This window comes from Electrona antarctica (assembly GCF_951216825.1).
Source record: "Electrona antarctica genome assembly, chromosome: 18".
In the NCBI taxonomy this organism is placed as follows: domain Eukaryota; kingdom Metazoa; phylum Chordata; class Actinopteri; order Myctophiformes; family Myctophidae; genus Electrona; species Electrona antarctica.
In genome coordinates this window covers 19,583,914-19,603,959 of record NC_136799.1, presented here as the reverse complement: position 1 = coordinate 19,603,959, position 20,046 = coordinate 19,583,914, and the positions used below count along the sequence as shown (strand labels likewise).

Here is a 20,046-nt window from a genome sequence, read left to right as displayed (position 1 = left end):
AGACGGAAAGCCAATGCAGAATTTCTCTGTGCAACAGTCTTAACAGAAAGAGACAACGGGCAAGTAGCAGATTCGAATGCAATCAATACATTGAAAGGGACGAAAAAAGGGAAATTCAGTAGGCTGCATTCTGCGTTGTTCACAGCTACTGTTTAACAGCCGTGACGTTCTGTCCACATTACAAACCCTAAGCCACGTAAGCCCCCTAACCTCATATCAGATTTAACCAGACACGTAAGCCCCCTAACCGCATATCAGTTTTAACCAGCCACGTAAGCCCCCTAACCTTATATCAGTTTTAACCGGCCATGTAGTCAGTTGACAACGTGCTGGTCGTCGCTGGTAGCCGTGATCAACCGCACAGAATGCAGCCTACTGAGACCTGGTACTGTAGGTCAGTACTAGTAGACTGGTGGTCCGTGGTGGAGCATTGAATGCTCTGATTAAACAGGATTTTGTCCCCCCTTTCAATGCATTGATGGCATTGGAAACGGGTGGGGCCAGGCAGGCAGAGACGGAGAGATTGAAGGAGGGAAGAAAAGGTGAACGTGAACGAGGGAGATGGAGCAGCAGAGATGATGTGGAAAAACACTTGCGGAGGGATCGATGGACTCCGTGCTGGGTCACTTTCCTGTCAATAACATGCCTTTTCAGACCAACAACACTCCAATTCTGTATGTATGTAAGCTGCTCACTTAAAGTGGTTCTCAAAATGTCAAGGACCCCCACATTAATGTATTTATTTGGTCATGGACCCCATCTGAAAATATTTTGTGGCAGGGACCCCTGTACAATATTTGTGTTAGTAAAATGTTAAAAACATATTTTAAATATTTCGGCAACGCATTCTTTGGAAACCAATCACTGCTTGAACATGAAATAGTGTCCTATAAAGACTTTGGATTGGTTCTGCATTTCAGTTGTCTTTTTCCAACTCTGTTCCCAATTGTAGCTATGAAAGCTGGGAGATTGTCCTCAGTGTCTAGTCGAGAGAGGCTGTAATATATGCGTTAGGGTTATGGTCAGGTCAACTTGGGTATGGTTATGTTGATTATGGTACATACACATGTGGGAGGAGTAATGGAATGGATGTAAGAGAGACACACACAGTGTGCGTGTGTACCTCAGTGATAGAGACAGCAGGCAAGTGCAAGTGTGAACAGCACACTGCATGTGTGTACATAATGTGTGTGTTGATGCTTGCGCGCGTGTGCGTGCGTGTGTGTGTGGCAGTGTTTGTGCAGCAGCAGGGTGTGATGAGAGGATGAAGCAGAACAGGAACTTCCTGCTGAGCCAACAGACCAGCTCTGCTCCCAACCTCTGACCTGGCCAAGAAACATGGCGAGCCCCCAGCCCAGCCCAGCCCCCCCCCCCCCACCACACACACACACACACACACACACACACGAGAACATGTCAAGGGGAGGGTAAAGTCCCACCCATTCCAACAGGTGTCAGAAAAGAAATAGAAGGGTGCCGATGGCCTAGTGGTCAAGTCAAATTCTCCCCATTCACATCCCAATTTGATAATTAAGCCAATTCCCAGTTAAAATGTCTTCAAAATAAAAAAATATATTCACATCATAGCGGTTAACACACTAAACGTTGCTGAAGCTGGTGTCAGGGCAACTGAAGATTCACTGAATATTATGAATATGAATTTTAAAACACAATTCAGTAAAAACAAACTACCCAAGCAAACAGATTCTGTGACCACACCCACATAGTAAAATGTGTTAATGAATGTATCAGTGTTAATGAATGTATCCGTAGAACTTAATATACAAATGGAACCAAATGGAACATTACGGGTCGATACATTTTGTACACTTTACAATTTACATTTTGGGCATTTCGCAGATGCTCTTATCCAGAGCAAATGACATCAGGGTGAATGAACCCTAGTCAACAATGTGTCTACAAATCAGCCCACATAACCCTGGCCTAAATCTAAACAGCTACTCCCCGTTCACTCCCACCTGTGAAGAGAGTCAGATGGTAACACGACTCCATATGAGACAAGCAGGGTTCTTATTGACGTCATGCCTCTCAGCCAAGTGAGCCAACCAAACCGGTCACTCCAGCATCATGCATGCGACAAGGAGCCTGTGCTACTTGTCAAAGGCCCAGCAGACAAATAGCTCACTCACTGACACTCACTCACTCACTGAGGAATGTCTTCCGGGTACTGTACCTCAGTTCTGACCTCCTTTTCCTGGCTCTAAAAGCTGCATTACAGTAAAGTGTGATGTCAGAACATACGCAACTGTTGTAGATTTTTCATTAATTGCCTTTAACCACTCACAAAATATCTCTGTGAATATTTTGTGAACACACATTCTACCGAACCACTTTGGTGCAGGGAGTTCGGTTCTGCAGAACTTTAATTCTAAGCTCCCAGTTCCCACAAAGACATACTAAACAGGGCATGTTTGTTTTCCTCAGGAGGCTTGGAGAAGACGAGCGCTTGTTTTTGTTACCTCGACATCGTTAAATCACTTGACAACAAGGCACAGTGCAGCCTTTAGGCCTGCCAGATGCACCCCAGCAATAACATACACAGCACAGTAAATAGACAGCATGTTCACCCCTAAAGCCTGTCATGTTGGGAGCCGAGAAGCAAGGACTTGATGGCCGCACATTATGCATTAACCACTTCACCCCGGTATCCATATTCTGGGGGGGACGTTGGTCTAGAGGTTTTAAGTGGTTTGGGTTAGGAACGGAAGCAATGTGCCAGCATTGTTAATTAGCGATCAGGTATGCTTGCTGGCAACAAGTATAACATGTTAGCTCATTTGAAGCACAAATCTGGCATAGGGACTGAGAATGAGAGATAGAAGTGTTGTGTGTGCATCTTTGCTGAGAACCAGCAGGTTGGCATTGGCAAAACCTCATCTAAATATTCAGTTGTGCAGAATGTGAGCTGTGTGATTTAGTTCTTTCTTATGGTTCACTGTCCCATCTCTTGCGTGGTTGTACACATTCATTGACTATTCATTGGCTGTGATTGGTGCTCGTTTTAACGCCTTTAAGTGGACGGTGGAATGTAATAGTTCAGTTCTACTGAACAGCTGTCCAGTATAGTAAGCAAGTGAGCATCACAAGGACCAAAATATGTAGATAAAGCTGAAAGTTTGCATTTAACCCGTGAATAAATTAAAAGTACATTATGAGGTAAATATTAGCATAAAATATTCCTGCACATTTTGCTGACCTCTTTGTGGAATCATTCAGCAGCATTTCAAGATTTCAGGGTGCAGTTTGTCCCATTCCCCCAAGTTGTGCCCTCATACCTTTCAAACAAAGTAATATTAGCCCAACTGTTCCAATATATGGCTCTGGACTGTAACACGAGTAGAGCAAGTCATTTCCCCAAATGTCCATTCACCCAAACTCAGCAGCCAAAGAAGTGCTGTAGACAACAGCTAGACACACTAGGCTTCAGATGGACAGGTTGTCTGTCTCCTGTCCCCGTCTATTCAGAGATGAGGGTTCAGTCAAGCAATAAGGTCGAGATACACAGTGAAGCCTTGACCTCCCGAGAAAGAGACGGCAAATACGTCGTAAGCTCTTCACGACTGATCAGGGAAGAGGATAAGCAGCCAGGTTGTTTCTTGGCCAGGCAGACAGTAACCAGGCAGTCAGACAGACAGGTTAGTAGCCAGGTTGTTGCCAGCCTGAGACATGGCCCAGGAGGCAGTGAGACAGGGACTGCAGTGGACAGCAGCCAGCAGAGAAGAATGGAAAATTACCAGGCCTGCACAATCAGCTGGGCTGCTTTGATCAGCCAGCGCCGAGGCACCAATTACTGCAGGGATAATCGGGGACCCTCTGGGGCCTGATGGGTTGCAGGCAGGGTGGGCAAAACGGGTCAGTGACCAGCAAGGCAGAGGCCTGGTCAACGGCACTCAGCCGAGCCAAAAGCAGACGGTAGCCCCCTTTTTCTCTGAACGCCGTGTGAAAGGCGGCCAAAATGGAGCAGGGCAGCACAGCAGAGCCATTGTTCCCTTTGCTGTCGACTCAGCACAGAGGCTCTCTCTCACACAGGCCTGCGATCTTTCTCTCCATCGCTCTGCTACAGCGTTTGGTGGATGGCTGTGGTGGTGTGATGCAGTGGGGAGTGTGTGAACATCCTGTGCATGTCTTCGGTGCTCCGTCTCATACTCTTTATATTGCCCCTCTCTTGCATGAAAGTACTGTACTCAAACAAACATTTCGTTGCACATTTATGTAAACAATTATGGCAGTTATTCTGCTAGATACACTAGATATTGCAGCTACTAGATAATATACTGCAATCTTTGAGTCTTATATTGCCTGTATGCTTTTGACTACAGGCCGAGTTCTTCTTAGTTCAATGAAACGCTCATTTACAGATATACTATTATACACCATTTATTTATGACGGAAGATGTTGACAAACAATTGTAGACAATTCAGCCCAAGTGATGTGACATTATATTGTGTGTGTACAATACATGCCTGGTGCGCGCACACGCACGCACACACACACACACACACACACACACACACACACACACACACACACACACACACACACACACACACACACACACACACACACACACACACACACACACACACACACACACACACACACACACACACACACACACACACACACACACACACACACACACACACACACACACACACACACACACACAGCTGTGAGATTAAAACTGCAGCTCAGGAAGCTGCAGACTGACGCAACACACAGGAAACAACACACAAACCCTCCCTCCCAACCACTCCCTCCTCCTCCTCCTCAGGAAAAAGGTCTTACATTCCTCCTACCTTATTTCAGCTTATCTGGGGTGGGCTGACGAAGCACAGTGCGGTCTGTGTGAGAGAAGATTGTGTGTTGGATGCCTGCGCACTTGAAGATGAATGATGCATCTCCCCTCTCTGTGTCACTCTCTCCCTCTCTCACTACAACACACTGGTCACTGTGACCATTTGCCCAGCAATAAACGCCATTTGGCCACAACTCAAAAATATCATATCAAACCCCCAAACAGCCCATCGATCAATCACAAAAACAAAACAGCGATTTGATCACTGATCGGTTTCTGGCCCAGAACACAATGCAACTGCAGCAGGCAACATCCCAGCAACACCAACCATGCCTGGTCCGGGTCTTGTGTGCCTACTCGTGCAGTCAGTTACCCACCAGTAGCCAAGGTAGTTTGGAACAGACAGCTATCATCTTGTTATGCAACAGCTTATTGCTGGCTTGGGGGCCAAGTCCGGACCAGAAGGAGCTTCCCAGGAGCACTGTGAGTCAGCAGAAACGGTCCTGTCTCATGACCAAGGGGATAAGGGAAGACATGGTGTGTGTGTGTCGTGTCTATGTGGATGATGAGAGCTATTAGGACCATAGCCCGTCTGTGTTTTTCTAATGGGGAAACTAAATCAGATAGAAACGACTTACTGTAAATCATTCAGCAATAGAAGATATACTTACAGTATATAAACATATCCTGAGCTATGTGCTGTGCACTGCACAAAATAGCATAATTTAAAAACATTATCCATCTAACCCTGACAAAAATCAACAGCATTTGTTGGCGTAACTTGCGGTTTGTTTCACTGAGCAGCAGTTGTTATGTGTACATGGGTGAGCCCGTCCTCCTGTGTAGTGGCACTGCCAAAGCTCTGCCCATACAGTCAGTGGCCGAGCCCCATTAATCCATTCACTTTTCAATAAAACATTCCAGCAGCATTCTTTCTAAGAAAGCAAGCCTGGGATGAGATCTGAGAGGTTACTAGCAGTGCGTTTTAACACTCCCAACGCGGATCGCGTATCAATACGTTATCAATTAATCAAACGTCGGGTGCGGATCACGTATCAATACGTTTCAATCACTTTTTTATAGCATACTTTCATTCATCTTTTTACCCACCCGGACAATGAAGAACCATCGCCCTATCATTGCTGCTTATTCCCGCTCACGTGATCAGAAAAAAAAACAAAAAAAAAAAACCCCCCTCCCCTCCTGAAAACAGGAGGGCGGGCCGCTTTACGTGTAGAAGCCAGTGTAAGCGCCCATGCCGATGTGTGAAAACCTCGCCTCACCAGGCTTTCCACCTCGGCTCGGACATTTGCAACACACATGGACAGATGCATGTTTCCTTCTTCATACTGTAGCGACCAAACGATCCCCGAGCCTACAATACTACGAACTAACCACAGTATCGAGGGGCCCGCTACGACAAGACAGTGTTCCGTTGGTGGATCACGTATCGCCATGCAGAGCCGTCATAATCGGAGATCGCTCAGACGTGTGATTGTAACGCTTTTTTATTCATTATAATTGTAGTGATAAGACCGCAATGAACGCGTCGGGGACGTAATCGACCCGGGTGTAATGTATAACGAACTTTTCCGCGACCTAAACCGTGGTGTTGTCATCTGTGGAAGTCATTTTTTCCTTCTCGTCGACATCACAGCCGGGTGACGCTTTTTTCCCCCTCCATCGCCCCCAAGCTGCATGCCCATAGCCTGGCTTGGCCAGCCTCATAGCGGGGATTCACTGAAGATTCTTCCCCGGAGGAAACATCAGTGAACCCTCGCTATGAGTCTGGCCGTGCCAGGCTAGCATGCCCAGGCATGTTCCCCTACACTAGCTTGAAAAACAAAATCAGCTGATGACAACGCGTCTCGCCGTTATACTATAGTTCTGAACCGAACGGTGGAATGGGACTTTTTATAGCCGTACGGATCAAGACTTTTGCTGCCCAATGTGCCCATGACCCCCCCCCCCCCCAATGTTACTGCGATCAAAACAATGAAAGCAGTGAGATAGATTAGGCGAGGCGGCAATCATCATCAAAAAGAAAGCATAGTTATGAAGGTTTATAGTCAGACATTGACAGGCAGATATAACAATAAACACAATAAATATGCTATACATCCTATACATCGAATGAAAGCCCTGAATGTGTACTTTTACGAGGAAAAGAGTAAACATTGATCCCATGTACAGTTTGTCATAAATTGGATACTGGGTGGATGCACATTGCGCCCACCAGATATAACTGCAGAGAAGACATGGACCCGAACTCAATATTCACAAAATAAGGCCTATAGCGACATATAAATACTATATACCGTATGAAACAGAAGACTCTCTGCTTTCATAAGAAAAAAACTTCTACTGTAGTAATAATAAAAATCACACCCATGTGAAGTGAGTGGTGCAACTCTGACAGAGTTGCACCACTCACTTCACATGGGTGTGATTTTTATTATTACTACAGTAGAAGTTTTTTTCTTATGAAAGCAGAGAGTCTTCTGTTTCATACGGTATATAGTATTTATATGTCGCTATAGGCCTTATTTTGTGAATATTGAGGAGTTCACGTCCATGTCTTCTCTGAAGTTATCTGGTGGGCACAAGCTGCATTCAATAACCAATTACTGTCTAACTGTACATGGGATCAATGTTTACTCTTTTCCTCGTAAAAGTACACATTCAGGGCTTTCATTCGGTGTATAGGATGTATAGGATATTTATTGGGTTCAATTTTATATCTGCCTGTCAATGTCTCTGACTTTAAACCATCCATAACTCTGCTCGCTGTTCAAGATAACCACTTCCAGGCAAATGCAGGTGTTGCAAAAAGGTCAATATCTCCAGAATGGAACATGGTAAAATCAAAATGTATTTTTTTAATTGAAGTGGACAAGTTCAGCTTTCTTTTGATGTAGGCGTGTGATTCTCGCTATAAGAGAACATTTTACTGTGGGCCCCCGAACAAGGCCTTTGTGCAATGTTAAATGGCAGCAACATCCAAATAGGCCTGTTGAGATCTTCCAGCAATCAAAGTGTTAACAGTGGGAAAACAGCGAGCGACACTTGAATTTCATTGGCTATCGCCTAATCGCCCACTATCGCCGGACGATGTTGCCCAAAAGATGAATTATCTTTTCGGCCAACGTTCCTCCGCCCACTTTGACCATCGCCTGTTCGCCTGCTATCGCCAGCTATTGCGATAGCTATGTGTGGATGACATATTATGGCATCCACTGCGGGGAGCAGTTAGGGGTTAAATGGAGTACCACTCCTTTTCAACATTTTACTATGTCATTAATATACCTTTATATACCATTGTTTTGTGGAAATAATAAAGAAGTCCCCCCATTCTGTGTTGCCTAGAACTGGAGGTCTGAAAAAACATTATGAAGTAGATCTGTGTGATGTCACTGAGATGTACTTCATAATGTTAATGATTTTTTCAGACCTCCAGTTCTAGGCAACACAGAATGGGGGGACTTTTTTTTGCCCAACGAGACGGGACTGATAATTGACTGATTCAGTCAGTGAACAACCCGTCCCTCATTGCTGTGGCTGAGAAAAACCCAGGAAATCTGTCCCGATATTATCACGAAATGCCATTGCAACGTAACCATTCCATAATAATACATCTGTATAAAAGAAGTCTGAGCAGCAGAGCTATTCATTCTAGTCAGTAGTCACTGTGCAAGAGTGTGTTGATCGTGCATGTGGATACCTTGGACAGAGAGAAAACCTGAGGCAGTCAATTTATAAACCTGAACATAAAATTTAACTTGAGAAGCATGGTATCTACTCTACATTCATGGACCCCAATATGAATTCTGGGGGAGCATGATTCAACAGATAAAAGATGATGATGTTTTGTATTACCTGCATCTTATGTTTTAGCTTGGCTGACAAAACTTAAAACCAGGCACAGTTGAAATTGACACTGTATCAGCTTCCTGATTTTGCTGTCAAAACTCCCTACCTTTTTCGCAGACAATTATTTGCACTCTTTGAGAGAACGTTTTCCACAATCCCACAAGTGTCCCGAAGAGAGTTCTAATAGTTTCTAATATTCCATGATAAGTCATACTCGATCTAGATTAAATATCTCCTCCAACGGTTACTTTGATCTTATTGATTTTGTTTCGCCATGGGTTTGATCTTTGATATCCTATTACCACTGCATTGCTGTCCACAGTCCACACTCACCTAGGGGGAGATGCCTAGTGGAGTGGATGAGAGAAAATCAACTCTCTGGGCATTTCATTCTGTGCACCACTGGGTCAAAGTGTTCTCGTGGCAAAATCGCCCAGCAACCACTACCGTTACCAGGGAACGGGTGCCACGGCAACATCAATGCGCGTCCACAGTGATGACATCAGGATCCAGAGAGGAGCGAGACAACACTATAGATTAGGCAGAGCTACAGCACAGCCACCAAGCTCATGGTCTGCTGAGCCAGGTAGATGTGGTACGTGAAGGGTGAGGGACTGACGTCACTCTGCCACAACCCATGCAGTGAGCAGGGAGTTATTAAAGAGCTAGAGATAGAGAAAGGGAGAGATACACATACGTCAGTCAGATGGTGGACAGGGAGTTATTACAGAAACCACAGAGCATGATGTTCTCACAGGCCCAGCCGACACAGAGAAGCAAGAGAGACAATAAAGGTGGCCTTACAAGTTACACTAGCCGATAATCGGGCATTTTTGACGCTCGGGGGGTGCCCGACCGCTCAAAGCGCGATCGGCCCGATCAACATCAAGAATGTTTGATATTTGCTCTGCCCCGCTCCGATTATCCTGTAGTGTGTGGTGCTATCAGATTTCAGATTGAAAAAAATCGGCTAGTGTAAGTCCACCTTTAGGGCCACAAACTCAGGGCCAGAGGGCCCTCTCAAGTGTATGGAATTCTACTACACATCAGGATACTAACTTTTTCCTAAAAATCAGATAAATGACAAATTCCTTTGAATCAAAAGTTAAACCCACCAAATGCAATTTGTCATAACATTATGAAATGTCGACCAACACATAACTGTTTGGGGCTCACAAGTTTGGATTTCTATCTAAATATATGGGTCTGGTACTGCAACCAGTAACAGCATAATGGCTGCAAACTGTGGCTGGTGTTGCGCCACCTCAAACACCCTCTCGACAATACAGCATCGAGTCACTCCCATCCTGGGTCACTCGTAATTAAAGCAGAGATCAGCATGCTGTGAATAAAGCATGAGCTGCTCCACTGCCAAGGGCTCAGGTATCGCTGTATATAAGGGGCCCCAGGGCCAGCCGCAGTCGGAGACAAAGGAGCTTCTGAGCACCATACTGTCCACACGGAGGAAAGAGACACAGAAGGAGAAATACATAGAAAATGACAGAGATAGCTTCCCAGACTAACCATGCCAGACACACAGAAGAAGAAATACACAAAGAGAGAACAAGGCACAGAGAGAGAGGGCAGAGATATTTTGAGATACACAAAATGCTGAGAAATGGGGTGTGGAAAAATGAAAGACAATTCCTTGCTTATAGTGCCCCGGTCTCCCCACCCATCCCAGAGCTAATCCGCTACTGCCGAAACAGACAGGGCAACAACAACAAAAAAGAGTCTCTCAACAAGCCCCACAGGACCTCATTAAGAACTGAGATATTGTCCCGGTCAGGGGATCGTCAAAGAACATGAGTGTTCAAAGCTGGAGTAGTAACCCCAAGCAAAACGCACTCATATAAAAATTAAAATACACTTTGTTTAAAAAACGTGCTGATGGAGTTGAATTTAGCAATTAAGCACCTCTAATGAAGAGGCTGCCTACGGCAACACATAATGGAGTAAAAGTCCTTCATCTAGACTAGATTTATGTGTATTTGTGTGGTAGGGTCAGGGTGTATTGTCTCAGTCATAATGATAATGTACAAAAAGTACAGGTCTATATGTAAATTAGGTGATGATGACTGCAGCGTTAATGTTCTGAGCGTTAATTTTAATTTAATTAACAGGTCAATTTTTCCATTTGTTCACTCTGAGTTAAATTAAAACTGAGGATTTTACTGTGTGATGACTTCTTGTTTGTATTGTAAAAGACCAATAACATGCCTAGCAAAACTGCTGCAGTTTCCCCAGGACCTATTTTAGGCTTCTTGCATTGAAAGTTTTGAAACGGGGTCAGAAGTACATTTGAGATCCTGATTCTACTAACCCCCCTTCTAAACGTGAATCAAAACAAGAGGGTTGGACCAAGTTGCTTCTAACAGTCACCTGCTTCTAACAGTCCCGTCATATTTCCATGGCTGTTAAAAGACTACTTACTACTTACGAAGAGATTTTTAGATTATTTATTACACACATTTTGACATTAACCTGAAAAAATGCTAGCAGAAGCCAGTGCAGTCAAGGGTCAATGCCAAGACTCCAGGTCCAAAGAGGGTTGATGAAAATAGCAGATCAACAAGCTCAAAGCGTATAATTAAATCAATAATGTGAGCTTTTAGATCTGCTATTTTCACAAGTGACACTGACATGCAGCCATGTAAACAGCACAAGGTGAGCAGTGGGGAGCCTGGCACGGAGTACGGACACTCTCTCACAGCAGTCTCACTCACAGTTTCTCTCTCTCTCTCTCTCTCTCTCACACACACACAGTCACTCACACACACAGTCACTCACACACACAGTCACTCACACTAGGGATGCCGCCGATTAATCGATTTTCCGATGAATCATCGGAGTCTCCAAAATCTCATAATCAAAAATCTTTTTAATAGCCAAAATATAGGCTAATAAATAAGGCTGATATATCGAACATGTACCTTCATCACAGTGGAGAATATAAGTATAAATCAAGTTGAGCAAAGCCACTCTTCTTTGCCCCTCTCTCTAACAGACACAGTTAACGATCGCTTGTTAAGTGCCTGCCAGACAGACAATCAGATGAAATGAAGGCAGTTGTAGAGTAGAGTGTAGATTAGTGAACTGAACGTTTTCTGTTTATATCAAGTACTTCATACCAGCCCCCTACTTCTTCCCAAATCCAAATGGATTTCATTTTCCATCCTGAATGGCAGTAACTAGCATACAATGAGAACTGAGAAGATCTCCACAAAGGTTTACTCATCAAAACTGTAACCATCAAAGCATGCACTCAACATATAATGGTTATGTGACCATGGCATGTGCATAATATAAAATCTTAAAAGTTGTATCTCCACACACACACACACACACACACACACACACACACACACACACACACACACACACACACACACACACACACACACACACACACACACACACACACACACACACACACACACACACACACACACACACACACACACACACACACACACACACACACACACACACACACACACACACACACACACACACACGAGTAAACAATAGACTGGAAGCTGGGCCAGTTACAATAAGAGTCACTTGTCCTCTGCTGTGGAAGGTAAGAAACTGGGCTATCTTGGTGTCACAGAGGGAGCATGCTGCCCTAAACATGGCAGGAACTGAGCTGTACTTTAAAAGTTTACTTCTGGCCCTGGCAAAGGTATTGTTGGTACAGAAGTGGAGTGTAACAGCATGCATTGGCTGACATTAAATCTTAACTTTTGCCATGACAATTAAACTTAGTAATAGTCAAGAAGTAAGCATACCCTGCCAAGAAGCAAGACGGCCTGTCCTGCCTGTGAAAGACAAGTACAGTGAGATTGATAATGAGAGTAAAAAAGGTCATTTCAACATCAATTACAATAGCCCCAGTCAAAGGCTTTTGCTTGCTCCCCTCCTCCCCTTCTCTGAAAAACAAAATGCTTGACAGACTGGTACATTGGGTTTTTGGTGGCGCACAGTCAATCACAACTCGCTCACACATTCTGATCTCCCCGAGATGAGCTTGGGAATTGTTCTGACACAATTCTACCCAACGTGAAAGACATGTTTGAAACCCAGATTGTGGAGGGAATTCTCCAAACACAAAGCATAATACACAGAATTCCAAAAAACAACAACAAAACAGACAAGTCTAGGTGTTGTCATTTACTAATTTATCACAGCTACTTATTCAGATATTGACCATGACCAATGAACAGTGTTTCAGCTGAAATGGTTGATTTGTGCTGTTGTGCATTAAGTTATTGTACAATATATTAGCAAATAACTTAGATGAATTTAACTCATGTTACAGTACAGTTTATCCAACTAACTCCAGCTATCACACTAGAACTGAAATCGTTGTTAAACCCCTAAGCTAACTGAGGGCACAGAATAAACATCCCGAATGATCAGACTCCCAACGAGTCCGTTTCTATCTGAATTTGTCAACATGCATGAGGTTGCCACAAGGAAGTAGAAGTTGGCTATTCTGTAAACAAACTAGTCGCATCTTTTGAACCAAATCTTCTTGGCAGGTGGCTACAGTATAGTACTGACTCGCATCTAGAAGATAACTTATCTTACGATACGATCAACGTAATCTCAAACATGTCAGGTAGACAATTGTGCCCATGTCGCCTCAGCCCCAGCATGATGGGTTTTCAACCTCATCGCTTCCTTACCAGGTAATGAGTAGTTAATAACGCCATGGTGGTGACACAGGTGAGTTACCACCACTCCACCATAGCGTCATTAACTACTCGTCGTTAACACTGCTATTAACGTTAAAGTAGTTGAAGCGATGGCCAATGCGAGTGTGTGACTGACTGGTCAGAGGACAGAGATATAGACCCTTGCCAACACCTGCGAAGGATGGTAAACATTTTCCATTTTAGGAGGCTTTCTTTGCTGCGGTGCTATCTCATCCTCTAGTTAGTATGTATGTATCGTACTGCGTTCAGCAACTGGCAACCAGAAAGCAAAGCAGCAGTCATTGCCTAGCATTACATTACAGTAGCTGCATAGCATTACAGTAGCGGTGTACTAGCATTAGCCGCGTACGTAACGCTGGTTTTCATCAGTATTCTTAGCTTAGCTAACTGCTACAAGCATCATCACCGAGGTGGCTAATTAAACAACGCCACACCTGTCCATCCTCACCTGTGGTCAGCGTGCCGCCCCAGAATACGTTCGGTTAATGGTGTCGCCAATTCTCCCACGGACCGTATGAAAATAATTCAAATTCCACAGAAAGTGCTTGAGGAAACGCTCGCAGTCCAATCGCTGCTCCACCGCCACCGCTGCTGCTGAATGGCTGCTACTCCTCCACTCTACTACCAAACTTCACCAGTGTCAAGTCAGCCGACAACAAAAAGCTACACTTCCGGTCACGGACTTCAAAATAACATGGTGTTGACTATTATTAGAAAGTGTTTTATGTAAACACAGAGCGTATCTCACTAATATCAGCTTTCAGCTATTGATTGATTGAAATATGTATTAACAGTTTGCAGAATTACAGTACATTTCAAGCACAACTCAATACAAAGACTGTTAAACTGTGAGTGGACGACCCAATAAAGCAAACAGTAAAGGGGTGAGTTGTCCTGTTACCAGCAGTACACTTGTTTACAAGAGGGTCCACCTCGTTCAATTCATATATATATCTATGGTTCAATTCATCAAAACATTTAGAGACGTAGGCTACAAATAGACATTTCTATATAGCCAAAGAACAGAGGAATTCATCATAAAGGAGGTAAATGGTGATGGTGATAACGCGGTAGTAAGCTGAGCATCATTATCTCGGCAGCCTGTTGAATATTCGGCAGTGTGTGTGTGTGTGTGTGTGTGTGTGTGTGCGTGCGTGCGTGTGTGCGTGCGTGTGTGCGCGTGCGTGCGTGTGAGAGACAGACAGACAGACTGACTGACTGACTGACTGACTGTGTATGCTTTAATTCCGAAGGTAACATCTGTTTACTTCCGGGCTGTGCTGTGGCCACTTGACGCAGATCCAAACTTCGTGACTTCGTCCATAGCAACCGACCGCCCCCTGTGCATACTCATTGGATGATGTATGCACATTCAAGGTGATCGATCAACGACAGTTGTGTACAAATAACGCAGGCCACACTTCCCGTTATTTAAAACCAGCGTGCCATGCATGATGCATTCACAGTTTATTAGCCTGATAGTGACAGCAGCGGTTTGTCAGTAAGAAGAGGGAGAATCCCCACTGTTACCCATATGTGCATGTTTGTGAAGTTCACACATTATCGCTAGTGCTATGTGAATATGAACCCCTTTAGTAACTTAATTGGTGTGGTGTGGTGTGTGTGTGTGTGTGTGTGTGTGTGTGTGTGTGTGTGTGTGTGTGTGTGTGTGTGTGTGTGTGTGTGTGTGTGTGTGTGTGTGTGTTATTATAGCAGGTGTGTGTTATGGAAAAGTGAAGTTGGACTCTTGCACCTGTCAATGATTCGACACACATTCCTCCCTAATTAGACCTTATCTGGGTTCAAGCCTTCAAGGATAACAAAACAGCCAATTGTGTGCCGTGTGTATCTTAATAGCACTTAAAAAAATGTTTCTTAAGGTTCACACTGAATATTATTTATTATGATAGCTTTCCTTGAAGGGCAAACAGTCTAGAAGCTTAAGAGAGTCTATAGGCAAAAATCGATAACATCATGTTTAAAAGGCTTAACATGAAACAAGGAGTTAATAATTCAGGTACCGTTTTGCTGAGCTTGCCTCCACCCACATCATGATGACGAAAAAAAAACTGGCCCCTCTGAATAGAAAAGGGCAGTAGTTTATCAGTATTAGCAGCATTCCACACATAGCTAGGACTCGGAGTGGGGTGAAACGCGACTGAGTTGTAGTCTCTAGTGTGTTTTGTCACACAAGATAGGCCGTAAAGATTTAAACTCAAATACATACATACATACATAGAGTTTAAATATGTTGCAAAATCGTGTCTACGGGTGACAAAGTTGTCATGCTTGCAGCAGGTGACAGCCAACTGTCACCTTGTGTCAGTAGGCCTAATTAAATCCTTTTCCTCTACCTCTTTCCCCATATCTTTGTTTATGTATATCCATATCTCCCTTCTCGCTCTAGATTATCTTAGATCCACTCCTCTTTTTGGCCCCCTTTTACAGCACGTATTAACTCATCAACCTGTCAAGGTCATGGTGGGAGTCATAAAATGTCTTTGACGAGGGAGTCAGCTATTTTTTAGCCTAATATGCCCCCTCGTGGTCATTATCTGTACACATTTTCAAGGAGGATCCTATATCAATGGCTGAGGAGCCACACAACCATGTTTTTCTTTGTAGCATTATCATGAAACATTATGTAGTAATGTACCTGTTGTAATAATAATAATAATACAATTATGATGATAATACAATTTAAATACTCACTATGAGAGAACATTACATTACATGCAGAACTTTATCTGTAGGCCTATCTCTCAAAGCCTACCTTAGTAAGTTCATCACTCAGTTAGAAATGGTCATGGTGCATTTAAAAAAGTGATAGGCTATGTGTGAAATTTTGCAGTGAAATGGTTAGATGGTATGTAATGTGGTAAGAACACGTACATTTTGCTCGTAGATTTACAATTTGTAATGATCAGTTTCAGGCTGTTCATGAAGTCTCTCATTGCCCTAATCTAAGTATGACAAGGATTCATCACCAATGAAAACATTATTGCAAGAGCTGCAGTGTTGTAAATTCCCCATACTTGTTTGTTTTTGTATGTTGATTTTGTACTATTCATTTGTGTCATTGCTTGTCATCTTGGTATCATTCCCTCTTTCTCTTTTGGCGTGAAACATTTATTTATTCATTCATGTATTGCAGCTTCTTCAAAATGTATAATTTCTTTGCATAGACCGCAAACCAATAACTGGAAAAAATCGTTTTGTACATTTTATTTTTCAAACAACACAGAATTCCGTACACAAAAAAACAAGCTGTCATCTGCTTCATATATTTACAATAAAACCTTGAAGAGACAAAAAAGAAAAACAAACAAAAAGAAAAACATTCTTTGGGTCTGACCATGCAAAACAATAAATAATATTCCTGACAGTGCTTTGCATGGTACTTTTCAAGACTGCTAGTCAGCATTTTTATTTTATCTTTAAAAAAGAAAAAGAAAAGCTCAGATCTCAGTTTGGCTATACAGTGTATACAGCTGCCCTGGTCACCATCATTAGACACACCCTGACATAATAAGACTGTCTGCAACATGACGGCACTGACCGAGTCAGTGATAAGTATGCTCAGCGTATGCTCTATGGTACAATACCCACTCCATTTTGTCGAATTCTGGAATTTTAAGTGACTCGTTGGCCAGGATAGATAACAGGGAAATAATAAGTGAGATCTGCAACGGTTTTCAATGAAAAGCTCAGATGATTCTAAAAGAACGACAGCATCCTTAAGAGTTTGAAGCACTGTACACATGAGGGTAGGACTTCAGATACCGTAGCGTAGAAAGACCTTCAAATCCTTTTCAACAGCACTCTCGACACCCAGACGCAGCAAGACGTGGGCTCGCAGTAGACATCACAGAAAAAAACAAACAAAAAAGACAGTTCCTTTCATCCATCACCAAGGCGACAGTTTATGCAGACATGATCCCCTGGGTCCTTCCAACCCAAGCCAGGGCCAGTATCTGCTTCCTCTCCTCCCTCTCCCAGACTATTGTGGCTCAGGTGATTAGCTGCGGCTCCCAGGACTGGCTGGCCATCTGGGGGCGACACTGAGTGATGGCAAGAGGGCCCGACGGAGGCTGGCTGTCCAGGCACAGTCCGCTGACCATGTGTTGTAATGCTGCCCCTTTTGGCTTCCATTTCTGGAATAGTGGACAGAGGGAACATACAAAGAGGTGAGAACAGTCACAAGCTCAACATTTTAGGCATATATAGCTGATGTCCTGGATCTGATATTGCCTACAGCAGTGATTTAAACCTTTTTATAATTTAAGGACCTCCCTTGTTATATGCAGCACGGACCCCCGTTTGATAGAATTTCTATCTCTAGGATCCCAAACTACACTGTTAATGTAACTCTGAGAGTTACAGACCCTTAAGGGTTCAACTACAGAATCAATCAGGGGAACCCCCAAGGACCCCACATTGAGACAAGTCGCCTACAATATCTTGCTCAAAGACACTTTGACAGCACACATGTCTGTAAATGACTATTTTGGCTGTTGAGAGTATTCAACCTATGACTTTTCTCTAATGGTTGACAGTCATAATTCGCTGACATCAAACTCTAGTCTAAACCTCTTACTTGAGATAATATTCCCCACTCATTTTAAACAATACAGGAATATTAGCCCATGGTCTGTTCTTCATTATTTTCTGGTTCATGTGCATGTGCATTGGTGCAAGAGGTTCAACTTAGTGTTGAGTAATGGAGCCTGAGTCAGACGTGGATTATAGTAATAAGAATGATTGACTTGCTGTGTTTAGTAGTGGGGGGAAAATCACAGTAAGCCCAGCTGCAGAATGCGGCACTCTGCCATCTCACAGCAGGAAAAAAACATCAATTCATGCATATAAAATGTCCCCTTTAGCTTTCTAAGTGATCTAGTTGTAACATCTGATTGATTGTAAAATCTTGAGAAGAAACACAAAACATGATGGGGTATCTGGGGGCTGCAAGAGTCCAAACAGTTTGTTTCACCCAGTGCCAATTATCTAATGTAATCCTGGGCGCTACACTTCCTCTGCCAACCTGGGGGGGCAGCGGACTGACCTCATGCCTCCTTCTATGCATGAGGAGTCCAAGCTGCTTCTTTTCACCTGACAGGGGGGAATTTCCCTGGCCGGACGTAGCGCGTGGAAGGAACACGTTATTCCGACCAGTTCCTTTCCCCTCCATCAGGCGCCCCGGCTGGCCAGGGGGAGGTAGTTTTAGAGACCAGGATTACTGCATGTTTTTGTGAGGGTACCTACCCTAGGGGACACGGGGAAAACATGCAAACTCCGCCAACCCCACCTCGGGTATGGGCACTGATGACGCGGAGGAGGGAACACGCCCCCAGCGCCCACAGCGTCCCCAGCGGGAATCGAACCCAGGACCTTCTAGCTGTGAGGCGACAGCACTACCGACTGTGCCACCGTGCTCCAGTTTTTGTATTGAGTTGTACTTGAAATGTACTGTAATTCTGCAAACTGTTAATAAATCAATCAATCAATCAATCCCTAGTGACTCCCCAGTGCCCAGTGTCCCCCCAGAGCCTCCCCAGTGTCCCCCCAGTGCCTCCCCAGTGTCCCCCCAGTGCCTCCCCAGTGTCCCCCCAGTGCCTCCCAATGGATCTGGCTGCTTGGAGCGCCAGATTGCTCAGGACCGGCCCTGGTGTGTGTACACTATATACAGTGGAGCTGCTCAGTAGCCAACAGTAATCAAGGCTTTTTGTGGTAATTTCTTGTTATTTCATACTGTATTTCTCCCTATACTGAATCTCTTTGTTGAAATTAGCCATATACAAGCCCACAACACATTGGGTTTGTAGATCTGCTATTTTTGCTAAATCTTTGCCCTAGAATAGAGATACTAGGGATCATGTTGTTAATAATGAGCTGTGATAATAGTGAAGAAGTGGATATGTCCTGCATGTCTCTCTGGAGCTGCCCGCGGTATCTACCTGCCTACCAATCCATCCAATGTTTGTCAGACCACAACCAGCTGAATGGAAGTGAAAGGTGACTAAAAGCGACATGGAGTCAAATTGTACCAGATCCTTTCTCCCATGTGACTTAGAACGGGAACATTATAATCATTTCACCTGACTTTGTCTAGTGGAGTCCAGTCTTATATCTTTTCTGCATTCTGTTTCGTTAAGCCTTTGCTTCAAGGTAATTTGTTAACAATAGTCTTACAGTATGTGTATGTGCATCCATGGGAAATGCCCTCTGTAAAAAAGCTTGTAATAACCCGCTATTTGAGAAACACACACACTCATGTGTCAAGACGTGCTCTGTCTACATTGCTCTGCAATTATTATCACACCAAGAGTGATTGTTTATTCATCTTTATTGATTCATCTCACAAGTGTTCATTAAGCCTCAATCTATGCTGTCTCTCTCTTTAGTTACCCTCTTATTGTTTAGCAAATGGAGTGGGACTGCCTGGTAGTGGAGAATCTTTGCAAATGGAGAATCTTTGCAAACAGGTTATTACCTTCCATTCTCTCTCAAATCACCAGTATCGATCACAGTAAATACAAATGTAGCATTGCGGTAGTTCAGGCAGGCATGGAAGTCAAGCTGGTCTCTCACGCCCATACACCCTCCATGGCCACAATCTAATGGTTCGATCTGCG

General features: G+C 43.8%; 2 protein-coding genes across 4 annotated transcripts in view; both read right to left on the bottom strand.

Moving 5' to 3' along the window:
• The window catches only part of numb (NUMB endocytic adaptor protein), a 70,584-nt gene extending 56,531 nt beyond the window's left edge, over positions 1–14,053 (bottom strand). For all 3 annotated transcript variants that reach the window (XM_079527181.1, XM_079527183.1, XM_079527182.1), the window contains exon 1: positions 13,860–14,053. The gene's annotated coding sequence lies outside the window, so the exon portion shown is untranslated. The remainder of the gene's footprint in view (positions 1–13,859) is intronic.
• A 2,565-nt stretch (positions 14,054–16,618) lies between these two features.
• The window catches only part of galnt16 (UDP-N-acetyl-alpha-D-galactosamine:polypeptide N-acetylgalactosaminyltransferase 16), a 40,073-nt gene continuing 36,645 nt past the window's right edge, over positions 16,619–20,046 (bottom strand). The window contains exon 15 of the mRNA XM_079527974.1: positions 16,619–17,565. Coding sequence (XP_079384100.1) covers positions 17,422–17,565 — 144 coding nt within the window. The 3' untranslated portion in view covers positions 16,619–17,421. The remainder of the gene's footprint in view (positions 17,566–20,046) is intronic.